We start from the raw sequence: 27,057 nt of genomic DNA, 5'->3' as shown, positions 1-27,057 counted from the left end.
GAATATTTTCGCTCATCTGAATCCGTAGATGTGATTCGCGCCTTTTCTCTCCAACTCATGCTGTTTTTTATGGTTTTTTTCTCTCTCGTCTCGTCTTATTTTTCGGCTTCTAACCCTTCTTTGCGTAACTCCCCTTTTGGACCCCTGACCCTCCCCTCTACAGTCAAACCGCGCGCTTCAATCAACGTCAAAGGAGTAATATTTTCTGTTCAAGGATCGCGAATCGTTTTGTTAACAAATGTTTGAAACGCGTCACCTGAAAACGCAATTCGTTAATTATTTTACCGTCACATTTTACCACTGTGAATTTATTCATACTACTTTATACTTTGCTTTGCGTGTGAATTGTTTCCAATGTCATTATTCATTAACTATCTACCTATCCATGTTAGACGTCTACCAACGAAACAGGTTGACATGTATAAAGAAAAGTGTTTGGAAACAGGGTAAATCCACGTGGACCAAAACCTGACTGAAGTGACGGTGACATATTTTTATCTTCATTTTCGTGTCATTTTCTTCGTTACTTGATCACCGTGGAACTCTGAATTTTGCGTTATTTATTTATTATGTCTTCTTCTGCCAGTGTGGTGGATATAAGTGGGTTTCTTTTGCCTGATATCTCCGAGTCATTGGCGCATGATCTCTGTTTCTTTTACTTGGCACATAGTCTAAAACTATTAGTGTTTTAAGTCTTATAGTCATCGTGTCAACTGTATAATACAGGTAAGGCAGACAGATGGGTTACATTTAAACATAGACATTCTATACAAGTACATGAAGAATTCTGAATGTTTCAAAAGTATTTATTATATTACGTTAACGTCAAAGTTTGAGTTTACTTAGGTCGGGCTACATTGAGAATATGGATCTGATTCAACAGTTTTAAATTTCTCTGTCATATTATTTAGAATCTACGCGTGCTTTATTTATGATTTGAAATCACATTGTTTAGCATGGTTTACAATGTTTACATATGAAACTAGTCTACTTACCGTGATTTCTTCCAATTTCCTGCTGGGCCAATTATCCCCTACCGCTGAAACTTGTTTCACTAGTACAATGCACTAAATATGACGTGTATTGAGGCTATTTAACCCTTAATTGCCTTTCAGCAAGAAACTGTATTCTGCTTTATATTTTGTTGTGTGAATGACATTTTAACTAAAAAATCAGTTCTCTGCAATGGACAGAGTGTGCTGATAAAATAGTTACAGTGTTTATTCACAGCTGCCACTGTTAATTTATAATAATATTAAAAGATCGATTAGAAAAGTGATATGTACATCGAAAAGGTTCCATCATGCATTTAAGGGTTAATATCATATTATTATTGTGTTGGTACATTCAAATTTCTAAAGGTTGTCGATCTCCCTTTCGGGAGCGGTGTGCAGGTGCAAGCGTGCTGCAACTGAGATTCGTCTGCTCGAACACCTGTCGTTCTTTGAAACCCTCTGCCAGATTTCGTATCAGCTTTTTTTATTATTTTCCTCTCCTCTCATTAAGCATGCAATATTTTTGCAGGCGAAGCTTTGCTGTCATGTTTAAAATACAACCGCAAAAAAGTGAAACCACTTATTAATTTTACGTGTATTTAAATATTCAACGTTACCCACAGAATATAAAGTGCTTGCTCTGTAGTTTTAATCTAAGGGGGGTGGTTATAAAAATACGTTTAAACTAAGTATTATTAAAAAGTCTCTTATTCATAGGTGTCTAGGTACGTACTTAATAAACTATATTTTAAGGGCTCATATTCCCCGTATGTTTTGAAAACTTAGTTTGAATCATCTGTAGGCATATTATTATGTCTGTCATTATTATATAGCAGTGGCGAAGGGTGGAGGTAGGCTGTTAAGACACGCCATTAATAATGCACATAACATTTTGTTAGTCTTACTTATTTGTTTTTATTGCACTAAGACTACAATTTACAGTTGGTGGTGCAGTAGTTTTTTTAAAAATCAAGTAAAGACTGCCTAAACCAAGCCATAATAGTTTTGGTATATTTTGGGCGATAAGACAAAATTGTGCACACTTTTTCATTCATATTTATTTGTTTTCGTTGGATTAAGAATACATATTATAACACATATTGTTGGTTCATTTTTTTTAAATTCATTTAAGTCCTGCCTAAACCAAACTGTAATAGATAAAAAAATATTATTCTATCAATAAATATCCAAAGTTATGTATGATTTAATTGCATATATTTTTAGATAGACGAGTATTTTTTGATTATTACTTATTATGGCTTGGTTTCGCAGGGTTTGATTGAATTTTAAAAACTAACCAACACCATCGGTAAATTGTAGTCTTATTTCAATGAAAACAAATACATATGACTGACAAAGTTTAATGTGCACTATTTATGGCGGATCTTAACAGCCTACCTCCACCCTTCGCCACTGTAATATATAGTACATTTTGCCATTCATTAATTTGATGATATATTCTTCTTCTTCGGCCATATCTGCCCCTTAGTTGGAGCATATGGACACCACGAGGCGCCTCCAAGAATCCCTGTCGCTCGCCAGTCTTCTTGCAACGTTCCAGGTCAAACCAACATCCCGTAGCTCCGCCGATATGATATAATAAAAATATGTTATGATGATATAGATAGACTATTTATTTATAGACGGTATATTATTCAAAGGTGTTGCGAATACAGCCGTACCTTGATACATCAGAAGTCCATGGCTTATAGTACATACCCACGTACATATTAAAATTATTCTTTATACAATACGTGCATTACATCTTCTCTTATATTTTTATTAGAAAAATAACAATACGTATTGGTTAATTGAAACACTTCAAAATGTACATTTTTATTAAGTAACTAATCGTAGTTGCACGTTTAGTCCGTAACTTAATAACGTCGCCAGTAGTCTCTACGCAGTTTCACTTAACATCGTCGTAGGTAAACACCACAGAACAGACTAATAAGATAGACATTTTATTAATAATCTCCACCCTTAGTGTATGTACAGCCGCCTTCCATCTCGCTTAAAACGTGTCTGAAAGAAAAAATCCATGCTCGTTCTGCTATCCCGCCGCACGGGACTGACGTAACAACCATGTACCGTGCTGCTTAAAGAAAGAATTTAGAAAGAAAAGAAAAGGGTTAGACTACTGGCTCAGCTAGTCTCGGTGACATTAAGTATCCTCTGTATAATATGCATACTGAATGTCAAAATTGGAATTGTGATGATTCGGTTCTTGTCTGTTTAGACTTTAGTCGTTAGTGGAAGCAGCGGCAAACAAATTTTGAAAATAGCCGATGTACTGGATTTTTTGTTAGGTTAGGTTAGGTTCTCAAGTTCTAAGGTAGCATTCTTGAATTCATGAATTTTGCCAAAATCAGCTGTTAAAATTGAATTAATGTTCATATTGAATCTAATAAATTCACTATTTTTTTATTCAACGAATAATTCACATGATTTAAGAATGTAACATTCTAATTATTGAACATACATAATTTTGAAAATACTTCTGAGAAAATATATTAAAACCAACAGAAAAATCTTTCTGAAAAACGTAAGACACCCATGGAAGAAGTGTTTTCAAAATTATGTATGAATCTAATAAAATTGGAGACCGTATAGTATACGGTCATCTCTTTCCTGTACCACGGTGAAATATTTTACGTACAATTTACATAAACCAGTGATTACAACCCAATGACAAGAGCAAACGTTCATTATGCCGGGTCCACACTGGCAACATGTCGCGCGACAACCTCGTTAAATTTTACGATAGTTATCATACTTATCGTAAAATTTAACGAGGTTGTCGCTCGACATGTTGCCAGTGTGGACCTGGCATTATGTTCACCAAATATTGCCGTATTTCTGACTTTTATCGCTCCAAAGTGTTTATGTATTTAAAAATATACCGTCGAATAATAACAGTTTACTTTGTTGCATATAACTGTATTTTAATGACTTAACTGCCAATACGTAGGAGTTGGGACTTATTCAATTCTTAGAATATCACATTAATATACTATGAGCGTTTCTAAATGTAATACTTTCATTGCAATGTCTTCTACACAATGGGCATAATTGTAAAGTTTATATTATTTATTTACAGAACTAATGATAAGCTATCAAAATGACACTGCAAAACATGCCCGATGATTAAGCGTTCTTTGTTAGGGCATTATTCAAATTTGCACCGCTATAATGGGCGCGAGATTTATGTTAAAGAAAAAATGCGGGAGTTTCGAAAATTCGGGCTCGCGATTTTTTAAATTTTGGTTCAAATTTTTGACTTCGAAAACGTCTTTGAAAACGGTCTCATAATATGGGATGCTACACAATTAGTAGATAGCAATTTTTAATAGCTACACATAGCTCGGAAACTAGGTACTCGGCATTTATGGTAAGAAGACATTAGCGATATCCCGTTCGAAAATCAAAAATGTACAAAGTTGTTAACAGGATGCAGCGTGAATGTGCAGGGCGTGTGGGGTGGCAAAGTACAGAAAGCCCTGAATTGCAGTATTGCCAACCGTACTATTGTAGTATTTGTACTATAATTTTGGCCCGCGTACTATGTATGATATTATGAAAGTCCGATAATACTATACTTTTGAAATCTTGGGGAAAAAGTTGGCAATAGTTGAAATATAGTTTGTTAGTTTGAGTTGAAACGGAATCACTTGATTATGCCGGTAAGAATTTTCGAATGTTTGTCTAAAAAAAGCTCGCGTAAATTGCAGCAAAAAATCGCGCATTACTTGATTTTGCCGGTGAGAATTTATTTAAAGACAAACCGTTAATCATTTCAGGGTTATTTCTTTTTGATTCACTAATCTAATACATATTAGCTTTTTCAACTAGGTTCCTGCCTAAGAAATGTTTCAGAACCTCTTGTAATTTGAACGCTTTTTCAGCAACAACGATACCTTTTGAAATGCGACCGTTTTGTATGGTGGATAATATAAATTTAATGTTGTAAAATAAGTTTATTATATTATAAGAAACACTGAAATTAGTGTTTTAAAATGAATTACTCTCGTAAATTATCCGTTAAATGGTGTGGGAACGTCTCTATTTCATAATGGGCAGCATTTTTTGGTTATCTCGTTTTGATATCCATCAGGCGTGCAGTAACTACATTTAAATCGCTGAGATCTCTTAAATGCATTGGACTGCCGCAGTAACGCATACGATAACTACAAATACTGTAACAGGTGGAATGACTCAACGTTTAGGCCGAGATGCATAGTGTCACTAATTAGTAATTACTAAACAGTAATTAGCAGTTATTCGCGTGCCTATGCATTATACATCTTCCCATTAACACTAAATGTCAATAATTGCAAACGAATTTTGTTATCATTGGAGGTTATTTTTGTTATTGGTTACAATAATTATTATTATTAGATCCAGCTGATGTTTGCCGTAGCGTCGGTGAAGACAAGTAAATGCATTTTATTTAATTTAATAAATCCTATTTAACATGGCTACTGAAAAAAACCACAATTATTAGAATCAAGCAGCATAGACTTTCAAACGAAGGCACTAAAGTAGTATGCGTTTTGTATTTTAGGACAGGTTGTGTGCAGAACGTATGTTCATTATGTGCATATTATGTGTTTAAAACGCAATGACATTAATATGTCATTGGTAAAACGGTATTATGAGACAAACCATAAATCACTCCTTGAGAAAATCAAGGACGAATAAAAAGCATTTAGTGATCGGGTAATTACAAATAAAAATGTTCAATCAACATACCTAATGAAATGTATCAGTAGTTATGCAAATATAACAGCGATTTTTATTTTGCCTCAAACATAATCACTAAAAATGGAAAACCGTTTAGTTATGGGGAATATAATTTGAAAGAAGCGTGGTTGAAAATGCTTCCATGATCTCTTTGAATTTCTTGAAAACAAAGAAAAAAGTATTCAAAGAATAAAAAATATGCCTTTGGCTAGAAACACAGTGAAAGATAGAAAGAATCTCAAGAACTCTATTGTAATTGTTAAGCTTTTTTAATAGAATTAATATTTTTTTTTAAATTTTGTACATGAAAAGCGGTTCTAGGACGATTCGGCGCCCGAATAACTGGGCGCTACGCATCGAATGAAATTCGAAAATAAACTGACGTTCGAGAATATATATATAATTTTAAAAATAAATATATAATTAATATAATATTTTTTATTTAATATAAATACTTAGTGAGAATATAAATATGCACTCGTAAATAATAATTTAATTGTGCATATGTTTAAGCTCCAACGAGAAGAGTTATTTTATTTTTATATAAAGCCTCAGGCATGATAATTCTCAATTCGCAATAAAAATTCGTTCGACAGTGCGGCGCCCAATTGTCCTGGCGCCCTGTTGTCTCATTCCCTGTAAAACTGCTCGGCATGTCGTACAGTTAGAAAAATAATATTATTTGGGAAATTTTGGTTCACCAACCCTGATAGACTATCTGTCCCTATATGTAGTGTATCTGATAGACGTGATACCAAAAGTTCGATCGATTGGATCATAGATGGAGTAATGTTATCAATCGCATGACATAATTAAATACAGTTTTTTTTTATTTAAAAAATTCATATCCACGCAGGTGGACTAACAAAATCCGTATACAAAATATATCAACTCATTTGATCCTAATGAAACGTTTGATTTGTTGCCTCCGTGTTATTAAATTTTTGATTTCGTTGCAAGGTAGGCGAACGCAATGCTCTGTCCGTAAGGCCACGGACCCCAAGAATTTAGCAATGTAGTAATAAAATGAAAAATGCTATAGTGAAATCATAAAAATGCGATAAATCAACTTTATTATCATTTTTTATTATTTACTTCTTGGCATACTCCATTGACAAATATCACGCACGGCGTGGCTATAAAAATGAAAAGCATTTATTTTGTATGCTGTTTTTTTTTTTTTTTTGAATTATTGTTATAGACTTTCCCAACAAAATATCTAATAGTAAAAAAAATGAACCGATCGTGACTTTCATAACCGCACTAATCATAAAAAATATAGTTTGCTCTTAAATAGATGATCTGTGATGAATTGGGAAGGCCCACAGAACAGATAATAAATAGAATTCAGATAGGCTATAGGTATACTAATACAGTAAATTTTGACGCAGGGTTTTGAATGTGTGAGTGTCATACGAAACTGAAGCACGCATTATAGACGTGAAATAGTGTGTGTAATGCCAATTTAAATGAGCGTCAATGCATAAACCGAGAGCAGTTGGCGGTATTCGACGTATGACGTATTCTTGACATGTGTTTAAATTTATTCCGTATTCTTCCTTACTCGAGATCGGTTGCCTGCTTCTCCTTTCCTTTTAGGTATTTCAGTTCCCATTGTTTCTGAGTTCTCTGAGAATTCCTCATCGGTGAAAACGTTCACTATGAATATACATTTATGGAACTTTATATATTTAATATACTATCGCCAGAATACAACGCAAGGTCACAAACATTACAACCAAACATTTTGAAAAACATCCTTTTCTATAGAGATGTAGTCTAAATGTATGAAACTGGAGGAAACAATGATCCCTAGTCTCATGGTAACATATTAAGTAGCTACGCACTCTAGTTTCATTCAGAAGTTTACACCTCTACTATGACATTTCATTATAATTTCAGATTAACCAAATTAGTTAATTACATTCGAGATTCTATGTGAAGATATTGACAAAATAAGCCTTGAATACTTAGGTCCATATGGTCGTATAGTGTATAATTAAATTCGGCTCCAATTTGATCTCTCATGCATCTCACATTTTTTTAAAGATGCCTTAATGGATTCCTCGCATTTACTATCGAGGTTATTTTAATGACTTCGGCAAACACTCTTAATTGATACTAAATCAAAGGAAAATTCTGCCGCCACAGTAAAATGCCTTTTTGAAAACAATTCATCTACAATCTAACTACACACTGCATCTCATATATTGCTGTATCAAAACTGAGATTTGAATATTAAATTTAGCTATAAATATCTACCTGTGGAAAGATACTTCAATTATTATTGTATGTAGGCAGCCAAAGTAAAACACCCAGAAATGTGTACGTAGGTTATGTAAACAAAACAACAAACAACGTGCCGCCATTTTGTTTTTGGAGCTGCCAATATAATTAAAAAATGATAAAAATGAATATTACAAATTTGTCGCAAAAATAATTTTATCGCCAACTTTAATTAGGTACTTATTGAATTTTTATTTCAGCGCTCGTCGTTAGGGAATCGATCTACAATAATTCTGCGATCTTTCTAAATTATTGGACCATAATAACTACGCATTGTGTCTATAAAATTTATCTCTATTCATTCTTGTCAAAATATTCAATGTCGAATTCAACAGCATATCTAAAATAACCTAAATATTATTCTAATTAAATTGAAATACCTGATCTGAGGCTTGAGAGATAACGCTGTGTACCATTAGGATAATAATAATTGTTAAATTTAATAGTTTCGGTGTAGTTATTATTGGATTCCGTAGTCCGTACCAACCACCGGACATATTGGTTTTGGACCTGTCTAATTAAATAACTTAAATAATACAGGTTAGATTATTACAAAATTTCATAGTAAAATATCTTTACATCTTGTTAATCGGTGTAGATCTGAAGCTCCGGAGTGGACATTGGCACGAGCTTAGGGTAGATAGGGAAGCTTAGTGTAAGAGAATAAAGCCATATTTGGTAGGTAGGTACATCAGATGTCCGTGGCTGTGGCTATAACTCATAACTAATTATTATTTTGTCAACACACTCATCATTTATCTTCAAATTTCGAATTTATCAGATTATAGTCAAATATATAATCAACTCGTAATTTTGGAAAAATTGCAACATTTTGCGTTCCTTTTATTTGTCTTGATATTATGTATATATAGGTAGGTACCTATATTATGATAGTTTTATAGTAAGTATATTATTATCTAAATGTCAATTCCCATTCTGACCTCTCTCCTGGTTCTCTACCTTCCTACACCAATCCCCTGATCAGTATCGGATTAGCGGACCCCCGGAGAGTCTTAATCTAACCCTGACATACCCTATCATATCGTATTATTTTATATATTTTACAAGACTTGGTGGTAGTGTGGACTATCTTCGAATTTACGTAAATATCATAAATAAATATCGATTGACCAACCATAATGGTAATTTTCCTGATAAACCAATTGGTTACATGTAAATTGTACGTAAAACATTTCAACGTGGCACAGTTCGCCGTGAGCTTTCTATCGGAAAGAAATGACCGTATACTATACGGTCTCCAATTTTATTAGATTCAATATGAACATTAATTCAATTTTCATAGCTGATTTTGGCAAAATTCATGAATTCAAGAATGAAAACCTAGCCTAATCTAACCTAACAAATAATCCAGTAAGTATATCGGCTATTATCAAAGTTTGTTTGCTGCTGGCTTCCTGTAAAGCAGGGATAGTCAACCTTTGTATACCTACCGCCCACCAGTTCCACAGTAATTGTGATTTATATAGTTGGGAAGTAACTTTACTTTATAAAATTTATAAAGCAGAATTACAGCAAGTTGAAGCATATACCAAATAATAATTACTTAGCAAATACTTTATGTCAGACTTTCGCTAAGTTTGGCAGAATAAAAACAACTTACTGTAGTTTAATCTATCTTTTTATTTATACTTTGTGTACATAGAAGCATGAAATCTAATAAAATTACGTTTAATTAATTAAATTATTAATGAGATCTCTGAGGCTGGCGCCTCTACCGCCCACTAGTGGTAGGTAGGGACCAGGACCAGGGGACATGAATTTTATTTCAGTACTAACTAGGCAAAGAGGTTGGACGGTCTTTAACATTTGAGTTGTCAACCCTACGGCGACGACAGTATGACTTTCACAATTTTGGCGCCCGGTCAGAAGAGATCTTTTGTGCAGGCCTTCTCTTATTAATTAATTACATACCCACTAAAAACGCCTAATGAAAACACTTGTCCGTGTTTAGCCGCAACGCCATTATTGCATGTTTTCCCACAGTGGTTACTCGACCAGCTGTATAACAACACTACTAACACAACTCCGATTGACCCTTGACCCTCTGTCTCGCTCGCGCCCGAAGCATTCAATGACGCAAGACAAAACCAACATAAATGAAAATATTTTCAAAACGTTCACGATAATTACACACACAATGATAATAAATATTATTGTTGTTAAATTAATACAGAGTTTCTCAATTACAATTCCAATCGACAAGTGGACGCAGTAAAGTAAACCAGCTTAATGTAGTAAAACTTTACCTCTTTAGCTAGCTGTTTGAAGTATCAGGCAGCACGATTTGCGAGGTGTTCGATTCTTTTAGAATAGTACAGCTAAATGAACCTACAAAATAAATAGTTACATTTCAATTTTAAATATAGAACAATCGAAACAAAATATTGTATTTCTTTTCTGTCAGATAAATGCAATTTATAACATGAATAATAAAATTACTCATATCTATTATATGAAATTATTTTTAATTTTATTTCTGCGTGAGATGAAAACAATTTCGTCGTCCTGAAAGAATACAAATGAATATATATACGTTTTAAACTTTAATGAGGCTTATTCCTGAACTTTCAAGTGGTTAATTTGCAATGCAACAAATAAAATTACGTACCTATCAATCAATATTCATCGCAAAATAAGCGATTCATAGATAAATCAGGTAGAGACCGACAAGTTTAACGTGAGACTCCGCGGCAACGCGGTATCTATGCAGCGGAGCCTCACGTTAAACTTGTCGGTCTCTAGCATTCATTTGATGTAAGTGAAGTACTTGGTATATTATACTAGGAAGTAATTTTCAAATTCAATCAAATCCACTTTTTTACAAAGTAGGAAAGTGTGATATTTTCATTCTTCCTTTCTATAAACTACTAGCAACAAACACGCTGTCTCTCTTGTAATCTCAATAATGAATGGTGCTTGCATTTGCGATGACGTGTTGGTTGAAATAGATTTGACACTGTTTGAAAATAAACTTGGACCTGGATTTGTCCACTATCGAAAATTACTCCCATATTAAATTTAGTAGATTTTTGTCGACTTTGACGAGTTCTGAAAATCACACAATATCAAGCACTTTCAAGAGACTGATCTAGCATTGCCATTGCCATTGATTTTTTTTTTAGATTGACCACTTTTAAAACTTTCCTCCTGATTTAGTGTTTTATTAAAATTAATTTAGGTAATGTGTAATGCCTTCACATCAAAGTAACACTGTTAAATTAACTCTTGTTTACTATAAATAAATAAACTTTTATAAGATTACTATTTAGTTTGAGGACCACTGTTTGTGTGTTCCGTATTTTTTTTAATTTTATTTGATGATGTAGTAGAGTTTATAATGAGAGAAAAAGCGAATTATACAATACAACCATAATATACCTACCCAACTCACAGATGGCGGTGACTGGTGTGTAATTGTAAATTATTGTATAATGCAGTTCCTCCTTTAGAAATGTGGCGTCATGGTCATACAGTAAATCGAGTAAATGATTATACGAAATAACGCAATTCAAAACGTGAATAGAATATTTATTATTATAAAAGTAGGAAATGTATTTTTTTAATTTTTGAAACAGTAAATAATATTATAATAATTTATTGCTTATGTGGCTTTGATAATGTAATCCAATCTTAATTGATTTGTAATAAAAATAATCATTCGTTACAATGTTGAATTACCATAGACGTCGTCCATATAATTATTATGGCGTAGGGGTAGACTTCAATAATCGTGAGATTTCTGTGAATTTTGTACCCCTAATTACTTTATTATTAATGGTTAATAATGATTTACATATGTATAAGTCAATGTAGGTATAAGTACATAATAATATATTGGACACACATAACTTGAAAACACCTCAGATATATTACCCACTAGAAAAAATAATATTTGAAAAAAATACGATGCTCGACGGGATTTGAACCCGTATAACCACTGGTATCGCGCCAACTGTGCATTAACCAATTATGCTACGAGCATCCTATCTAATTGCGACAATTTAAACTAGTAGGTCATACATGAAATGCTTATCAAATTGCGTTATTATTGACCAGTCCATTATACGGGTTCAAATCCCGTCGAGCATCGTATTTTTTTTTGAAATATGATTTTTTCTAGTGGGTATACCTATATCTGAGGTGTTTTCAAGTTATGTATGTTCAATAATACGATCCCTAAAAAACGTTGTTTAAAAAATCTAACTTTTTCGATCTGAAACCTTCGTCAATATATTCCTCCGTTTATATTACAAATATCGCAACTTCATAATATTATACCCCGTTTACACGTGCATGGATGTACTGTGCACAGTAAGAAAATGTATTAGGAACCATGTATTATCCTGCAGTTGGCAAGCATTGATTTGAAGCAAGATTGGAAGAGAATTGTGATGATTTATTGCGCGCAAGTAAGATTATTTTCGATCTGCGCCTGCGCAGTAGAGCGATGGGGGCGGAGCGAACATGCCGGTAAAAAACGAACTACTCATTTTGAGCTCCGATTTTCAATACGACCTGTCAGATAGTAGTATAAAATGACAACCTCGCGTCTCGCTTACTCTTGAAGAATGAGATTGGAGAGACAGTCAGCACTTTTACGTGTAAACAGTTATTGTCATGGCAGTTTCAAATAAGCACAATTGCCGACAGTAATTCCTTGCATGTGTACAGGCGCTATTATGTTAAGTCGACAGTGATGCAATTTAATGTGCAAAGAAAACCTCCATATATGACGATGACGATAGCGTCTTTTTATGTCCTTTATAACTTATCGTACTATAATACTGTTGGGTCACTACTGTGGTATTCGATGTGTGGGTTGAGAATGATGATAATTAAGTCTACGATGTAGCAGGGTGAGATTTATTAGCAGCGTATCGGTACAATAGTATATTATACAATGATAGTACATATAATATACTGCGATAGTTACGAGCTAGGTACTTGGATTCGAGTGACATTTAGATAAATTATTCTTCGTTATTTATACAATAAAAAGTAATACATTAACATAAAATTCTGGTACATAATCATATTGGACTAATTATAGAGTCATCGTTTTAAATCGAGTAGCGAAATGAAATATTATTTATTATTACAGTCGTAAGAAAATGTGATACCATGAAAAATGATTATTCGGGTAATACACCGTAATGATATAATGTGCTGTGATATGATGTAATAATATACCGTATCTAATATTGCCAATCAACTTGCTGATCTAGCTAAGAGTTGTTTGCTGGATATTGATTCGCTGGGAATATATTACTGCAGAGTAATTTGATACATCAAACAATAGATATCTGATCGCTATTATTCTGCAGCTACAATACTTTGCTTACATTAGTTATCGATCTGTCAGTTTAATGATATCTTATAGAAAAAGCACGTTAGGTTGATACTTTCGTAGTACATATTATATTAAATGTGTCACATAATATATTATATATCTGAGGTGTTTTCAAGTTATGTATGTTCAATATATGGAATGTTACATTCTCAAAATCTTATGATTTATTCGTTGAATAAAAAGTATGGTTTAGTATAAGTACCTACATAAATGTTCAATAATTGATTAGTATTTTAGTAAGAAGCCTTCGCCAGTGCTCCGCGCACGGGCATCTAGCTCACCTGCACCCATTGCCAGGTAATCACTAATTACAAACTCGGATGTTGAGCATCAACAACGCTGTTGTCGTTCCGATTGAATGTGATGCCTTCTGGGCGTAAGGCAAGAGTCGAACCTCGGTCAGTGGGTCATCTGCGCCGAGATGAGATCCGGTCGACCATTATGACCGGTAAAGAGTGCAGGCTTACCGCATTCCTTGGGCGCTGGACCACTGGCTTCGAAATCTTATTACAAGTGAATTGTAATATTGTACTTGCTGCCTGTCAAAGTTTTACTAGTCTAGTAGAATCGGCATGTCAAATTATATAAATAGTATAAAAAATAATACCTATATTAAAATAGCTAAATAATTTTTGATTAACCATTTCTTATATTCAACGAATAATTCACAAGATTTAAGAATGTACCATTCTAATTGTTGAACATACATAATTCTGAAAACACTCATGAGAAAATGTAGCCAATAGAAAAAATCTTTTTTCAAAAAAAGAAAGACACCCGGCTGGAATCGAACCAGCGTCTCTTGGGTTTCGCGCCCTATGCATTAACACTATGCTACGACTGCCATGCTTAATTGCGACTGGTTGTTGGTTGGTTCGATTCCAGCCGAGTGTCTTACTTTTTTCGAAAAATATGCTATATTCTCTCATGAGTGTTTTCAGAATTATGTATGTTCAATAATTAGAATGGTACATTCTTAAATCTTGTGAATTATTCGTTGACCACGTGAAGAATCGGAGGCCGTTGGTAAAGATGTCCGTTGCCGAACACATTACCACTCAGTTAAGTCATTTTTTTATAATTCATATATAGAAACTATACTCTGTTTTTGCTAGCAAATCTTGAATCAGGTACCGAAATACGATTGATAATAACTAAGTATATAACTTCTTAAATACCTACCATAATAAATACATTAAAAAATACACAATCTATTTTTATTCATTGACATATTACATGAAAACAACCCGATTTGCCCCGGGATTATAAATAGATTGGGATAATTATATAATTGTCATCATTATTGTTGGTATTTACTGTTGGTATAAAAAGATTATGAAATAAAATTATATTTGTCGAGTTTCTGTTATGTAGTCTAACTAAATGTTGGTTAGTGTAGTGAAGGTCTCGTTCATCAATTTAACTTCCACAGTATTTCATATAATTTTTAGTTAATATGTAAAACCATTAAAAACTCGTTAGGAAGATATGTACGGGTAAAAAATTAATGATAATGTTTAATTAGCAAAGGAAAAACGTAAATAGAATAAAATATTATCATATCATGAATACAAAATGTAATGAAAACAGGGTTCAAATAACACCAAGTAAAGATAATTTATGCAGAAGGAAAGCTGCCAACAATTTTGGAGATAAATAGCTGCGACGTTTTCATCTGTTTTGTGCTAAATAATGTAAGATGTGAAGTAATTCATTATGCACGAAACGGGAAATAAAACGCAATGTTGATAAAATGTTTACAAAAACAAATTACAGTCAGATATCCTGGGAAGAATTAATTCTAGTTATTAATTTCGTTGTATGATATTATGTATGATTTAATGGCCTAATTATTTTAGATATTTTGTAGATAGACAAATATTATGGCTTGGTTTACGCAAGGCTTAATTGAATTTTAAAAACTAATCAGCACCATCTGTATTCTTAGTTCAACGAAAACAAATAACACGGACTAAGTGAAGTGTGCACCAGTGGCAAAGGGTGACTTTTGGAAAGAGACAGGCCGTGGAGATCAGAGAAAATGAGCACACTTGTCGTTAAACTGTATCTCTCGATCTTTCATTTATTATTTTCGCCACTCGATGTCACTATAGGTTTAATTACGGGAAATAAGAAGATAATACGATATTACTACTGATGAATAGGTACACACTTGTGGCAACGACACACCACATCGATGGAATTTAAATAGTTTGCTGACGAAATATAATTGAGCGATTTACATTTATACACATCAAAAAATCATTTAAATTTTTATTTTTAAAAATAATCTATATTTATATGTAATTAAATTAAATTGTCTTACTAATAATTATTTTGGACAACAATATTATGCGCAAAGGTTTTAGGCTGGAGGCTCTGGTGGTGCAGTGCGTAAGGCGCTGTCCTTCCACCCGAGAGTTGTGGGTTCGATATCCGGTGAAGGCACAGTATTTATATGATTTTCTCAAAGCCTGGGTGTTTGTGATTGTTCAAATTACTAACAACCACCTTGTATGATAAAGCAAGGAGATGGTTATTAATAATTCTAAATAAAAAGTTTTAGGCTTTGTCTCTTGAGCCTACCGTTTTGCATACATTACAGTAGACGATGCTGAGGTCCGTCCATATAAAAAAATCTGACATTCATCGCACAATAATCCAGTACATACAATAGTGAAAGAGAGATGGCGCTGTTGCATTGCCTTTGACAGATGGTTTTATGTATGTATTTATAATAACACATTACTAAATATACGACAGAATTGTCTGATGTTGTTGGCAAATTAAAGTGTTCTTGGAAAATATTAAATAATCAAGTTATTATTTAAATACGTTAATATAGAATTAAAAATTATTTTTGGAAGGTAGGTAGGCTTTAAAAATAACCTAGTATGGAGTCTTCGCCACTGGTGTGCACTATTTATGTCGGATCTCCACAGCCTGTAGATACACCTACCCAATACGTGCTTTGTTTTCAAACAACTATTTTCAATCTCAGTTTAGCTTCCATGAATTCAAAATGGAGGTCGGAATCTGAAAAATTCGAATTGAATCAACTATTGGGAAACATCGCAATAAAATGGCAGCGTGTATTTTAGAGCCGTTAAAGCGACATAGGCATTTAATTTGTGCTGTAATCGGTTTATGATTAGTTTATTACTGTTGTTCGTTAGTTATTTGTGCGATTCTTATTGCTACAGCTGTTGCACCATGGAAGCTTCATTGTAGGTTGGCGAGCCTAAGTTAAAAGCTGTTATAATTATCTACTTTCCGGATGTCGTTATAGTCAAGTATAGAATATTGTCAGTGTTTTATTATTATGGGAGGAAAATGCCCTTAGTAAGATAAATAATTGTTGAACAATAATACTTTTCAAAGTCTATATTATTATATTCCACAAAACACAAATTTTCTACGGAATTTAAAGGCTCCAAAATGGGAAGCTCTAGGATGCTAAAGCCTTTACTGAAAATCCTTGGTTTAAACGCAGATCAACACAAGAAAAGATAAATGAATGTGTAGTTTAATTCACGAGATAAAAGAAAAGTAAATTAATTGTTTCAATATTATCCGACCATGTCCGATCTTAATAAGATCATATGGGCCTCCACAGAGTGGAAGTTTGTAACAACATATTTTGTTTTTACGAGAAATGAATGTCAGCCACTTGCTCAACCTATTAGGTCCATACTCCGATTCATAATAATATGTATATAAATTGAAAAACAATATATTATGTACTTGCCAGACCCAGGATTCGAACCTGGGACCCACGACGCGATAGGCCGACGCTTAAGCCGCGCGGCCATCGTGGGACTGTTAATATTAATATCTACTATAGATTAATTATTTTTAATTAATAGATACGGCTTAAAAGCAAGTCGGTATTATTCTTGAATAGTCCCAGGGTGAGGGTAATAGATCGTTCCGTCTCATTGTATGAGTTTTATACAAATGCGTAGAAAAATCATTTATTTTTGTAGTCTTGATAATTTTACTACAATCGAAATAGCTATTGACGTGAAAAACGTTTTCATTTAGTAAATAGTAAAGTAAATGCATGTTAAATTAATATGATATTATTGTCTGGGCACCGAGCAGATTTGCATAACGTAAAATTTACCTGCACCACATTTCAGACATCAATCTTTCGATTTTTAACAACATGTATTATTTCTATTATCTATAAAGGTTCGCATACTCTGATAATTTCTCGAATTATGCGAGTTGCAACAGCCGCATTTCGTTGGTGCGTTGCGTGACTTTCGGCACTCATGTCATAAAAATATATTAAGCTTAATATCTCTCTAATTTCGCCTATGGACAATGTAAACATGTCGTGTTTTCCGACAATTGCCAGTTGCAATAATACTAATTGTATTGTTGTAGGATGTACTTATATAATATATTTTTTCTTTTACTTATCTCACAAATGACGATAATAATTGAATAGTTCAATTAGTTACGTCGAAATTTTCGTTCACTTTTTCTCCTCTTGGTGCGTGTCTGGAAATTTCTAATTATACAGTTACCGTGAGGTGTCGTAAATATATAGCCATATAGTATTGAGTCTAATACAAATTCATGTGTAAATAAAACACTTAAATATATATATAATAAAAACCACTGGAGTACAAGGGAAAAACAGAAGAAAATGGGATACAAGTTGGTTTACAGGAAGCCAGGTGGGAACCGCACCAATTTTCATGGCCGACTTTCTTAAAAATTCATGAATTTAAGAATGAATTCCTAACCTAACCTGAAAAATAATCCAGTAGGTACGAGGGTAGTCCCAGAAGTACCCGACCTAACAAAGAAAACACAAAAAATTTGGGGAAAAATATCTTTATTTCTCTACCTAGTCTCCTTTTAGGTCGATACACTTTTCCCAGCGATGTTCAATAGCTTCGATACCCTGTTTATAGTGAGAATCGTCGAGGTCCTCAAAATAGCCATAAACCGCAGACTTCACCTCTTCATTGTTGGCAAATCTTTTACCATCGAGCCATTTTTTCAAGTTTGGAAACAAAATTATCCGATGGGGCTAAATCTGGCGAATAGGGTGCGTGAGGAAGCAATTCTAACTTTAACTCTTTGATTTTGGTCATCGCGATAACGGATGTGTGAACTGATGCATTGTCCTGATGAATTGGATTGAAGACGATGACCAATTTTTTCCTTTTTTTACAATTTCACTGATAGCGTTCACTGTTGATGGCTGACAAACAATTATTACTGAACAATGTAGCATCCTCAAACTTCAAACTTAAGCTTTATAAGGTTGGTACTTTCTAGCATGGTCATTATTTTCAAACAACTACCATATAATATGTCAGGTCGGGTACTTCTGGGACTACCCGGTATATCGGCTATTTTCAAAATTTGTTTGCCGCTGGCTTCCTGTAAACTGACAAGAACCGAAAATGGGTACGTAAGTAAATTATAGATACAATCATATCGCATATATATTTATATAAAATTCTGGTAGGTGCTCTTAAGTATCAAGACGTACATATCAAATAGCTGTTAATAATGATAGATGTATTGTCAAATGTTTGATTGCAATCACTAGCAAATTAATGTTCTTATTGAATCTAATAAAATTGGAATATTACTGTCCACGGACAACGCGTATTTTTTTATCTCAATGCTATACAGTCATCTTTTTGCGGTAAGATAGCTCATGGTGAATTGTGATAGGAACGGACGATTTACATGGAAGCCTTTTGGTGCGGTCTGCCATCGAAGGTACGCGATGAAATTGCAGCACGTCTCACTATCTCGTACCGCGTCATCTGATCGATCACCAACGTCTTAGACATGGAGCCTCTTACCCTTGTTTCACACGCAGCGATAAAAATTCGCGCGATAATTTTCCGCTGAGCTGTGATTAAAGTGGAGTGCGGAACTGATTATCAGCTTTCACAACACACCGAAGTGTGTTTTACCTCTTTTAATTCGTTGGTTGCCGAATCAATCAATATCAGTATGTTTTGATCTAGGAAATGGCAAATACAGCCTTCGTTGAATTTATAATATTATACTACCATGTCAATATTGTACCTTTTGGAACGGAAATGTGGGCTTTTTAATTTTTAAGTTACTTTCAACCTGTGACCTTTGTACTTGAATAGTGTTTATTGTTTGTTTTTTTTTTCATGCAATAATAATTATTAAGTGATTAATACCAAACCCTTTTATATTTTATTAATGTGTCGAATATTGTGCTTGAAAATATGAAGGTCGAGTCGATATTGACGTTAAACTATTTTATTTAAAAATAATAATCATTGTTTGTACTGTTATATTCGTTAACGAAAAGTAAGTAGGTATGTAGTAACTACCCCGTGGCGGGTCGCCCTCCCTGCTATTGACAGAATTTCCCTTAGGCGACATTTAGCAATGGCTTCGCCCAGAATTCCGTATAAAACGTAAAATAATTACACAAAAAAAGTTTTCTATCGCATAGACAGGATACATCAGAAGAGATTGACCATAGAAGTACAGATTAATTTGGTGGGAAAATAAACTCTACTTATCTTGCAATAAATTACATTAATGGTCTTTCATGTCTTTACAGCATTTTTGTCTTATTTTGCTAACGTCTCTACAGCTGTCCGAATGTTTTATAAAAACACATAATTATGTTAAGTGTGTCATTAAAAATGAACTCTACCTACATTGTAATAAGGTTGATTATTGTAGATTTTCGTGGGGATTTTCTACGGGCGTGAAGATCTCTTCACATAAATATTGCTGCCTGTATGATTAGCTTCGTTCTTTGATTTAATAAACAAGTAGCTTCACTTTCTTTTTAGTAATTTCCATGTGCTTTTTCTCTCCCTGGCACTTTGCATTAGAGTAAACTCAGTAAACTCAGTCAGAGCTCACTTTGAGCGTAGCAATCTAAGTCTTGGGCATCTTCTCCCAGGACACTCCCAGGCCAATTCTTAGATGCTTCACATCACCAATTGATGGGTCCCGTGATACTCTCGATTAAGACCGAGGGTGGTACGGGGCGGGTTTGGTGGAGGGACTTTAACTTCAATGTAGATTTTCGTTTTACGTCTTTCACCTATTCTGCTAATGTGTCAGTCTTAATATGTATATTGTGTATGTGAGTTCTCCAATGAATTGAAGTGCTTGTCTATGATTTCGAAGTATTTGCTTTTTGATCAGCGTTTTGACTGTTTTCATGATACCTAAACGTTTTCTTTTAAATTGTATTGTATGTTCCATCATAACTAAAATTCTGCTGGACAATTTTGATGAAACTTACACAACTTATAAACTACACTGTTATAAACATAACACATAAGCGTGAAGTTCGATAGTTTTAACAGAAAATATTATTGAAGTTAGAGCTACGCCGAGCGAGTGAAAACGATGCAATAGGCTTCATGTAAGAGCAGTCAGAAAGAATAACGGTAGCAATAATTAAATTTACCCTATGTTTTATTTCTCTTCTTTCATCGTTTTAACTTCTCGAAAATAACACACTTACCTTAAGGTGATTCATCAGTGAAACGGCAAATAATTTTCAACCATAGGCGCGACGAAATTTTGCACTCGCTCCCATTCAGAGAGAATGTAGAGTTGGACACACGTCATTTTGCTTCGTGATGGCGACGGCCGTAATAATTCTTAAATCGTGTAAAGATGACTTAAAGCGTTACCCATTTACTTTAAAAAGAAAACATGTCAATGAATATATTATTGTTGTTGCTGATAAAACAATAAACAGAACATTAAATGGACACATGTTGGATTTATAAGACAAATTATATTTGGTTTGACATGCCTCATTTGCACCCGCGACCCGCAATCCGCGCATCGCCTAGCGACGATCTTTTTAGACCGTGTCTCAACTGAGGAATGGCCTTAAGGATAGTTCCAACCACTGTCTATCGAATTGATTTGAATAACTAATAATAGATGAATAATTATCATTTTAATCAAATCGGTCTATTTCTTCATTCTGTATATAGGCCTAGTTTTTATTTGCATGTTTTAGACGGATGAATTCGCGGGCGACTGTACCTACTCTCACATGTATAAAATTAGATCTAAACAATATTATCCAAATGATATCTCGTTTCATTTCAATAATTAACCTCATGTACACACCTGTATCTAGAATATTTCACACGTGAAGGACATTTGAATTTGGCGGGAATATGACAGTTGAATTTTATGTCTTGCAGGTAAAATTCCTCGCGTATTAATTCATCACTGCAAATTAAAAGAGGTTTTATAACAGTACTAATAATATAAATACCGTAATTTCTCCTTTTATTTACAAATGTTATTCGTTTAATATCCATGCAAAGCGATTTAATAATCCTTTGGTTTAGTGATGCTCAATTAATTAAGACCCTTCCGGCTCCTGGAACTTGCCCATCGAGTGTCCATTACAGAGACGGAAGAATATCGCCCTTCCACTCTCTAAATCAATTAGTAATTAGGGGGCGCCTCTAAATAGAATTTAATTCGTCAAAGGCGAATTTTAAGGGCTTCGGTGTGCGTTCCGGATGTTTAGCATATTGGATAACTAATTAATATCTAATAATAGTTGATGTCGGCATATTCCTGGAATTTCAACCTTGCATGCCATGTCAATTATTCCTTTATAACGAATCACTGGATTTAGTCATCGATCAGCCGGTCAATAGATCGGAACTTATGTGCTATATTGTTAATCAATAAACACTGGTTACCATAGTTACGGTTTCAATGATATTAGTGATGTCAAATCATTCAAGTGTGCTCAGTTCGTTAGTGTAATTGATAAGATTTCGTATACGATCATCAGAATCTTCAGTGATGTGTGCACAGAACAGATAATAAATATAATTTCGATAGGCTATATACCAATACAGTGAATTTTGGACGCAGGGTTTTGAATGTGTGAGTGTCCTACGAAAGTGAACCACGCATTATAGACGTGCAATAGTGTAAGTAATATACCAATATTAAATTAGCGTCAATGCATAAACCGAGAGCAGTTGTCAGTATTCGACGTATGACGTTATTTTTAACACGTGTTTAAATTTATCCTATATTCTTTCTTACTCCAGATCGGTTGCCTGCTTCTCCTTACCTGTTAGGTATTTCAGTTCGCATTTTTTCTGAGTTTCCTGGATTAGTGCTTATTCAGAATCCTTTCGTATTTTCGACATAGTGATTTGATACCGGTTATATTGTGAGATGGATGAAGATGTGGGACACCTCCATTTGGAATAGAATTAACAGTAACTCGTGGTGTCGTTTAAAACTAAGGCGAAAACTGATTTTGAGACTCCATGGTAAAAATAATGGAAATTGTTCATAATATTATTAATTGTGTCAGTATTTACTTGAAGAATTCAATTTTTACAATATGATAATTTAAATTGTTCATAATTCAGAATAGGTACATCAGAAACATATGTATTAAAATATATTTAAAATAACACTGTTTCCAAGTGGAACTCGAACCCTCATCCATCGGATTCCCGTCAATATGCTTTACATTACTTTACAATAAGCCAATTAATTTGTTTTTTTTTTCTGATAATATAAACTTACGTATATTATATGCATTCTTAAATCTTGCGTATCATTTATTGAATAAAAAAATGTAAAATTAAAAATAAATCACACGTTTCGTTCTTAAGATGAGTAAGAGGGCTCGCACATCAGAACTCGCCGCATGCGTCTTACGACGAATTCGTCGATGTGACGTCATCGTAAACCAAGAAACAAACGTTATCAAATGGAGCTTCGCAGATTGGCCGATGCAACTGCAACGCGAGACGATCCGCAGATGCAACATGTCGCATGTCATACAGCCTGCATGTTGGATCTAAATAAAGTCGACTCCGCGCAAGCGCACAGCTGCACAAACGGCCATTTCTCTCCAGACTGTCGCCGCGTTCGGAGCAGCCACGATGCAACGAATGTCGATATCGCTAGGCAGATGTGCGAGGTTTTATCAAGGAACACCGCCTGCCCGTTCTCGGAAGCTTTGATTTATGGCGGTTAGGCACACGAGGCGAATTGTGATGTGCGAGCCGGCTAATAGTTACGTGTCTCATGTTACGAGGAGCGATTGTTAACATTCGCCCAACTCATTGGATCCTTGCTCTAGCAAGATCAAACACACGTTGAAAAAACAACTTACAATTTTTGCCGGATTCCGGATTAAACTGGGGGGTGAAACTAGGTACTACAAACTACACCGTGGCAAACCCCGCCGGCTACATCATCCATGTATTATATATTATGTATAATGAATCTTTAATATGGCAAACAGGGAGATAGGTACTATTACCTATTTCAAATTAATTATGATTTTTTTGTTGAATGGGCACGTTCTGCACACTTGGTTTAATATTATATTGGTATTATGTGTGATAGGTACCTATTTTGCCTCTGACACGGTTAACTCATTTCAAACTTTACGTCGAGTTAAATGTTAAGATTTCATTGTGTAAGTACTAATAGTATTTATTTGTTTGTTCCAGATATGTGGCTGCCATCTTTCCGGCTGACGGAAACTGCTCTCCGCCGGTCCAGAGACAAATGCAAGCAATTGGGAAACATCCGGTAGAGCCGCCACGCTACCATAAACAATTTACATTACGATTAAATACTCGTGAAGTGTCAATACTATATCAGTTGTTTTGTGGACTTTGTTTGAATTATGGGTGCTAACATGGGCAAGAACTCGAGTTTACTAGACGCCCTGCCATCAGCGCAGGGCACATTACATGTCGTGATGCTGGGCTTGGATTCCGCTGGTAAAACGACGGCCCTCTACAGGCTGAAGTTTGACCAATACTTAAATACCGTACCAACGATAGGCTTCAATTGTGAGAAGATCAAGGGGACCGTAGGAAAAGCCAAAGGGATCAACTTCCTGGTTTGGGACGTGGGAGGACAAGAAAAACTAAGACCACTCTGGAAGTCTTACACGAGATGTACAGATGGTATAGTTTTTGTATTAGACTCTGTCGACGTGGAGAGAATGGAAGAAGCTAAAATGGAACTGATCAGGACAGCGAAATCGCCTGATAATTCGGGAGTTCCAATTTTAGTTCTGGCAAATAAACAAGATCTTCCCGGGGCCAGGGAGCCGAAAGAACTTGAGAAGTTGCTAGGTCTGCATGAGCTGGGGGGAGGTGGGCACGGGTCGAAAGACGGGGCAGCGCATTGCTGGCATGTCCAGCCTGCGTGCGCGATCACGGGAGACGGCCTCCACGAAGGCATGGAGGCGCTGTATGACATGATACAAAAAAGAAAAAAATTAGCCAAAGTGAGCAAAAAGAAATGCGTCAGATAAATTTATTCAAAAATTAAAACTGAGTTAGTGTAGTGTTGACAATCAATCCAGTGTAGTGATCACTAAAAATTGACAATTATTTAACCAGTTTTTCATAAACTTGTGCAATTTTAACCAAGGCAAAGAAATGTCTTAACTTACCTGTCGGGGTATAAAAATGTCTATGGGACAAAATAATGACTTTGCAGTGTGTTTTTTTGTCTTTTTATAGATGTTTATAATATTATATTTGTTATGTTGTACCTCGCCATTTTTATGTACCTACTGCAGTAATTTCCGTTTTGCAGCTGTTGAACTATGAACAAGGCTTCATCTTCAAACCGTGAAGAGGATTCTTGATATTTGTCCCGCGTTGATTGTATAGAATCTTATAGTTCAGTAATTTGTTTAATTATCGCATAAATTGACTGAATCGAACATCGTACGTGTCTAGCTTTATATATTTTCTTTTATATCATATTTATACACCATCGCTTTTTGATATAGTATATGTCGGAACAATTTTCGTGCCCTATATTATAATCCAATTTGTTGTGAATATCATATATATATGCCCACATGTAAATAGACCATCACGTTTAGTAGGACTGGTTTTATACACACAACTTTATAAGATTAAATTGATCCGTCTTGCCTTCTTGCCTCTCGCCCACTGACATATTCTTTACAATTGTTCTCCAGTATTCCCATTATGCTTTAATCTTCTTAGATGACATAGGCAGTACATCTTTCCAGGAGTCACCTCTAAGGATACCCACTTAGTCAATATTTTTAACACTATCATCTGGCTGTCCACCTCTCATTAAAGTAAATCAATATTTTATTGTGTTTTTAATACGTTTTATTTTTAATTATTTTATTTATCTAAATTAAGACTTTGTAGAGCCCCCCGTGTTACAGAATGATACTGTTAGCCAGCTTCCCAGTAATTTTTGTTTTATGCTTACAACAGTAATTTGATTTTATTATGAAGAATAAAACAATTTTATAATTGTAATACTTAATAGACCACAATATCTATCATAAAACTGCCTTATCTTTATTTATCGCCTTCTCAAAGTAAAATAATCTAGAGTGCAGTTCTTTCAAAGTATCGAATACCTACTTGGCAGTGGCGTACGGTTCATTGATACTGTAGATGCAGAGCACCCCCCGAAATATTCAATAATATATAGAACTGTGTTATAATATTTCGTAGACATTTATTTTGCGTAACTGTATGTTAAATTTTGTGTCACTTTAGTTATTCTAAATAAAGATTCTATACTATAGATATTACGTAAATAGCATAGCAGAGTTACCATTATGTAATACCACAAATCAAACTATTTTCCCTACCTAAGGTTGAAATTAGTTACTAACGCTAAAAAGTTAATGTATCAATATAAGTCACTGCCCGCCACCGATACCAACCTCAAATTTTCTATAAATTCCAAATATATATTTCGATTTGTCAATATTTTTAAGCAGTCCCTTCGGTACGTTAAAAGTGACTCACCAAAAATTTTATAATATATCAAAATATCCGGTGCTTTAATTTCATATTAAATTTGATTAAATTCTTGGAGTCACATTCATTAACTGTTAAGTTATTTATTTTCTCAAATGAAGGGGGCGAGGGTGTGTAGCATGAGGATAATATTATTATAATATGATGAAGGCTAGCGGGAGGAAACTGGGCTGTAGCCTCTGAGGCCTTTCGCTCATGGATAAATGAAAATCCGACGAACTGGTTGCTGATGGAACTCGTAAACTGGCCAATGACTGGTGCTTCGCACACGATGCTACTGAAACCCACTTGAAATAATAATCTCATAACCTCAAACTGTTAAACCCATTGTCTTTCCTACTTCATTCCAAGCTCTTTCCGCAATATCTTTACGGGAATATTCTGGCAGGCAGTAATTATGGATATTTGTCAACTTATGCCACAAATTTTGAATTAAAAATTGGTTCACCCACCTTTAACTTTTGACGTACCTATTGACTTGTTATTGCTTGTTCAGATTAGTTCAGTGCTACCAATTTTGGTAAAAAATATGATTTTTCATCGAATCTACTGATATTGGCACAACTGTTTTATGGGAAACTGAAAGACTGTAAGACTAGCATGTCGCGCCTCTTTAGTTTAGTCGCGTACATTTTGAAACTGAGAGATTCCAGCCTTGCCGTGACTGAGCCGCCATTGAAATACATTAGCTAACTAGATACTGGTTGGAATTTTACTTTCAGTCTCATCTTTTTTGAGTATTCTTGTGAGCGGAAGGCCTAAAGCACATACTTTAAATCTAGCCCTAATAAAATTATTATATTATTATTTTCCAAAATTACATTAT

At 34.3% G+C, this 27,057-nt stretch overlaps 1 protein-coding gene across 2 annotated transcripts in view; it reads left to right on the top strand.

Annotated features, from left to right (window-relative positions):
* Positions 1-24,858, top strand: part of Arl4 (ADP ribosylation factor-like 4) — a 219,214-nt gene extending 194,356 nt beyond the window's left edge. For both annotated transcript variants that reach the window (XM_085959786.1, XM_085959787.1), the window contains one exon: positions 23,904-24,858. In XM_085959786.1, the coding sequence (XP_085815912.1) occupies positions 24,083-24,721 (639 nt within the window). In that variant the 5' untranslated portion in view covers positions 23,904-24,082 and the 3' untranslated portion in view covers positions 24,722-24,858. The remainder of the gene's footprint in view (positions 1-23,903) is intronic.
* The last annotated feature ends 2,199 nt before the right edge of the window (positions 24,859-27,057 follow it).

This window comes from Rhyacophila brunnea, unplaced genomic scaffold (genome assembly GCF_057557595.1).
Source record: "Rhyacophila brunnea isolate RB1 unplaced genomic scaffold, BYU_Rbru_1.0 scaffold_9, whole genome shotgun sequence".
NCBI lineage: Eukaryota > Metazoa > Arthropoda > Insecta > Trichoptera > Rhyacophilidae > Rhyacophila > Rhyacophila brunnea.
Note: the sequence above shows the minus strand (reverse complement) of the source record. Positions and strands in the feature narration are given on the sequence as shown.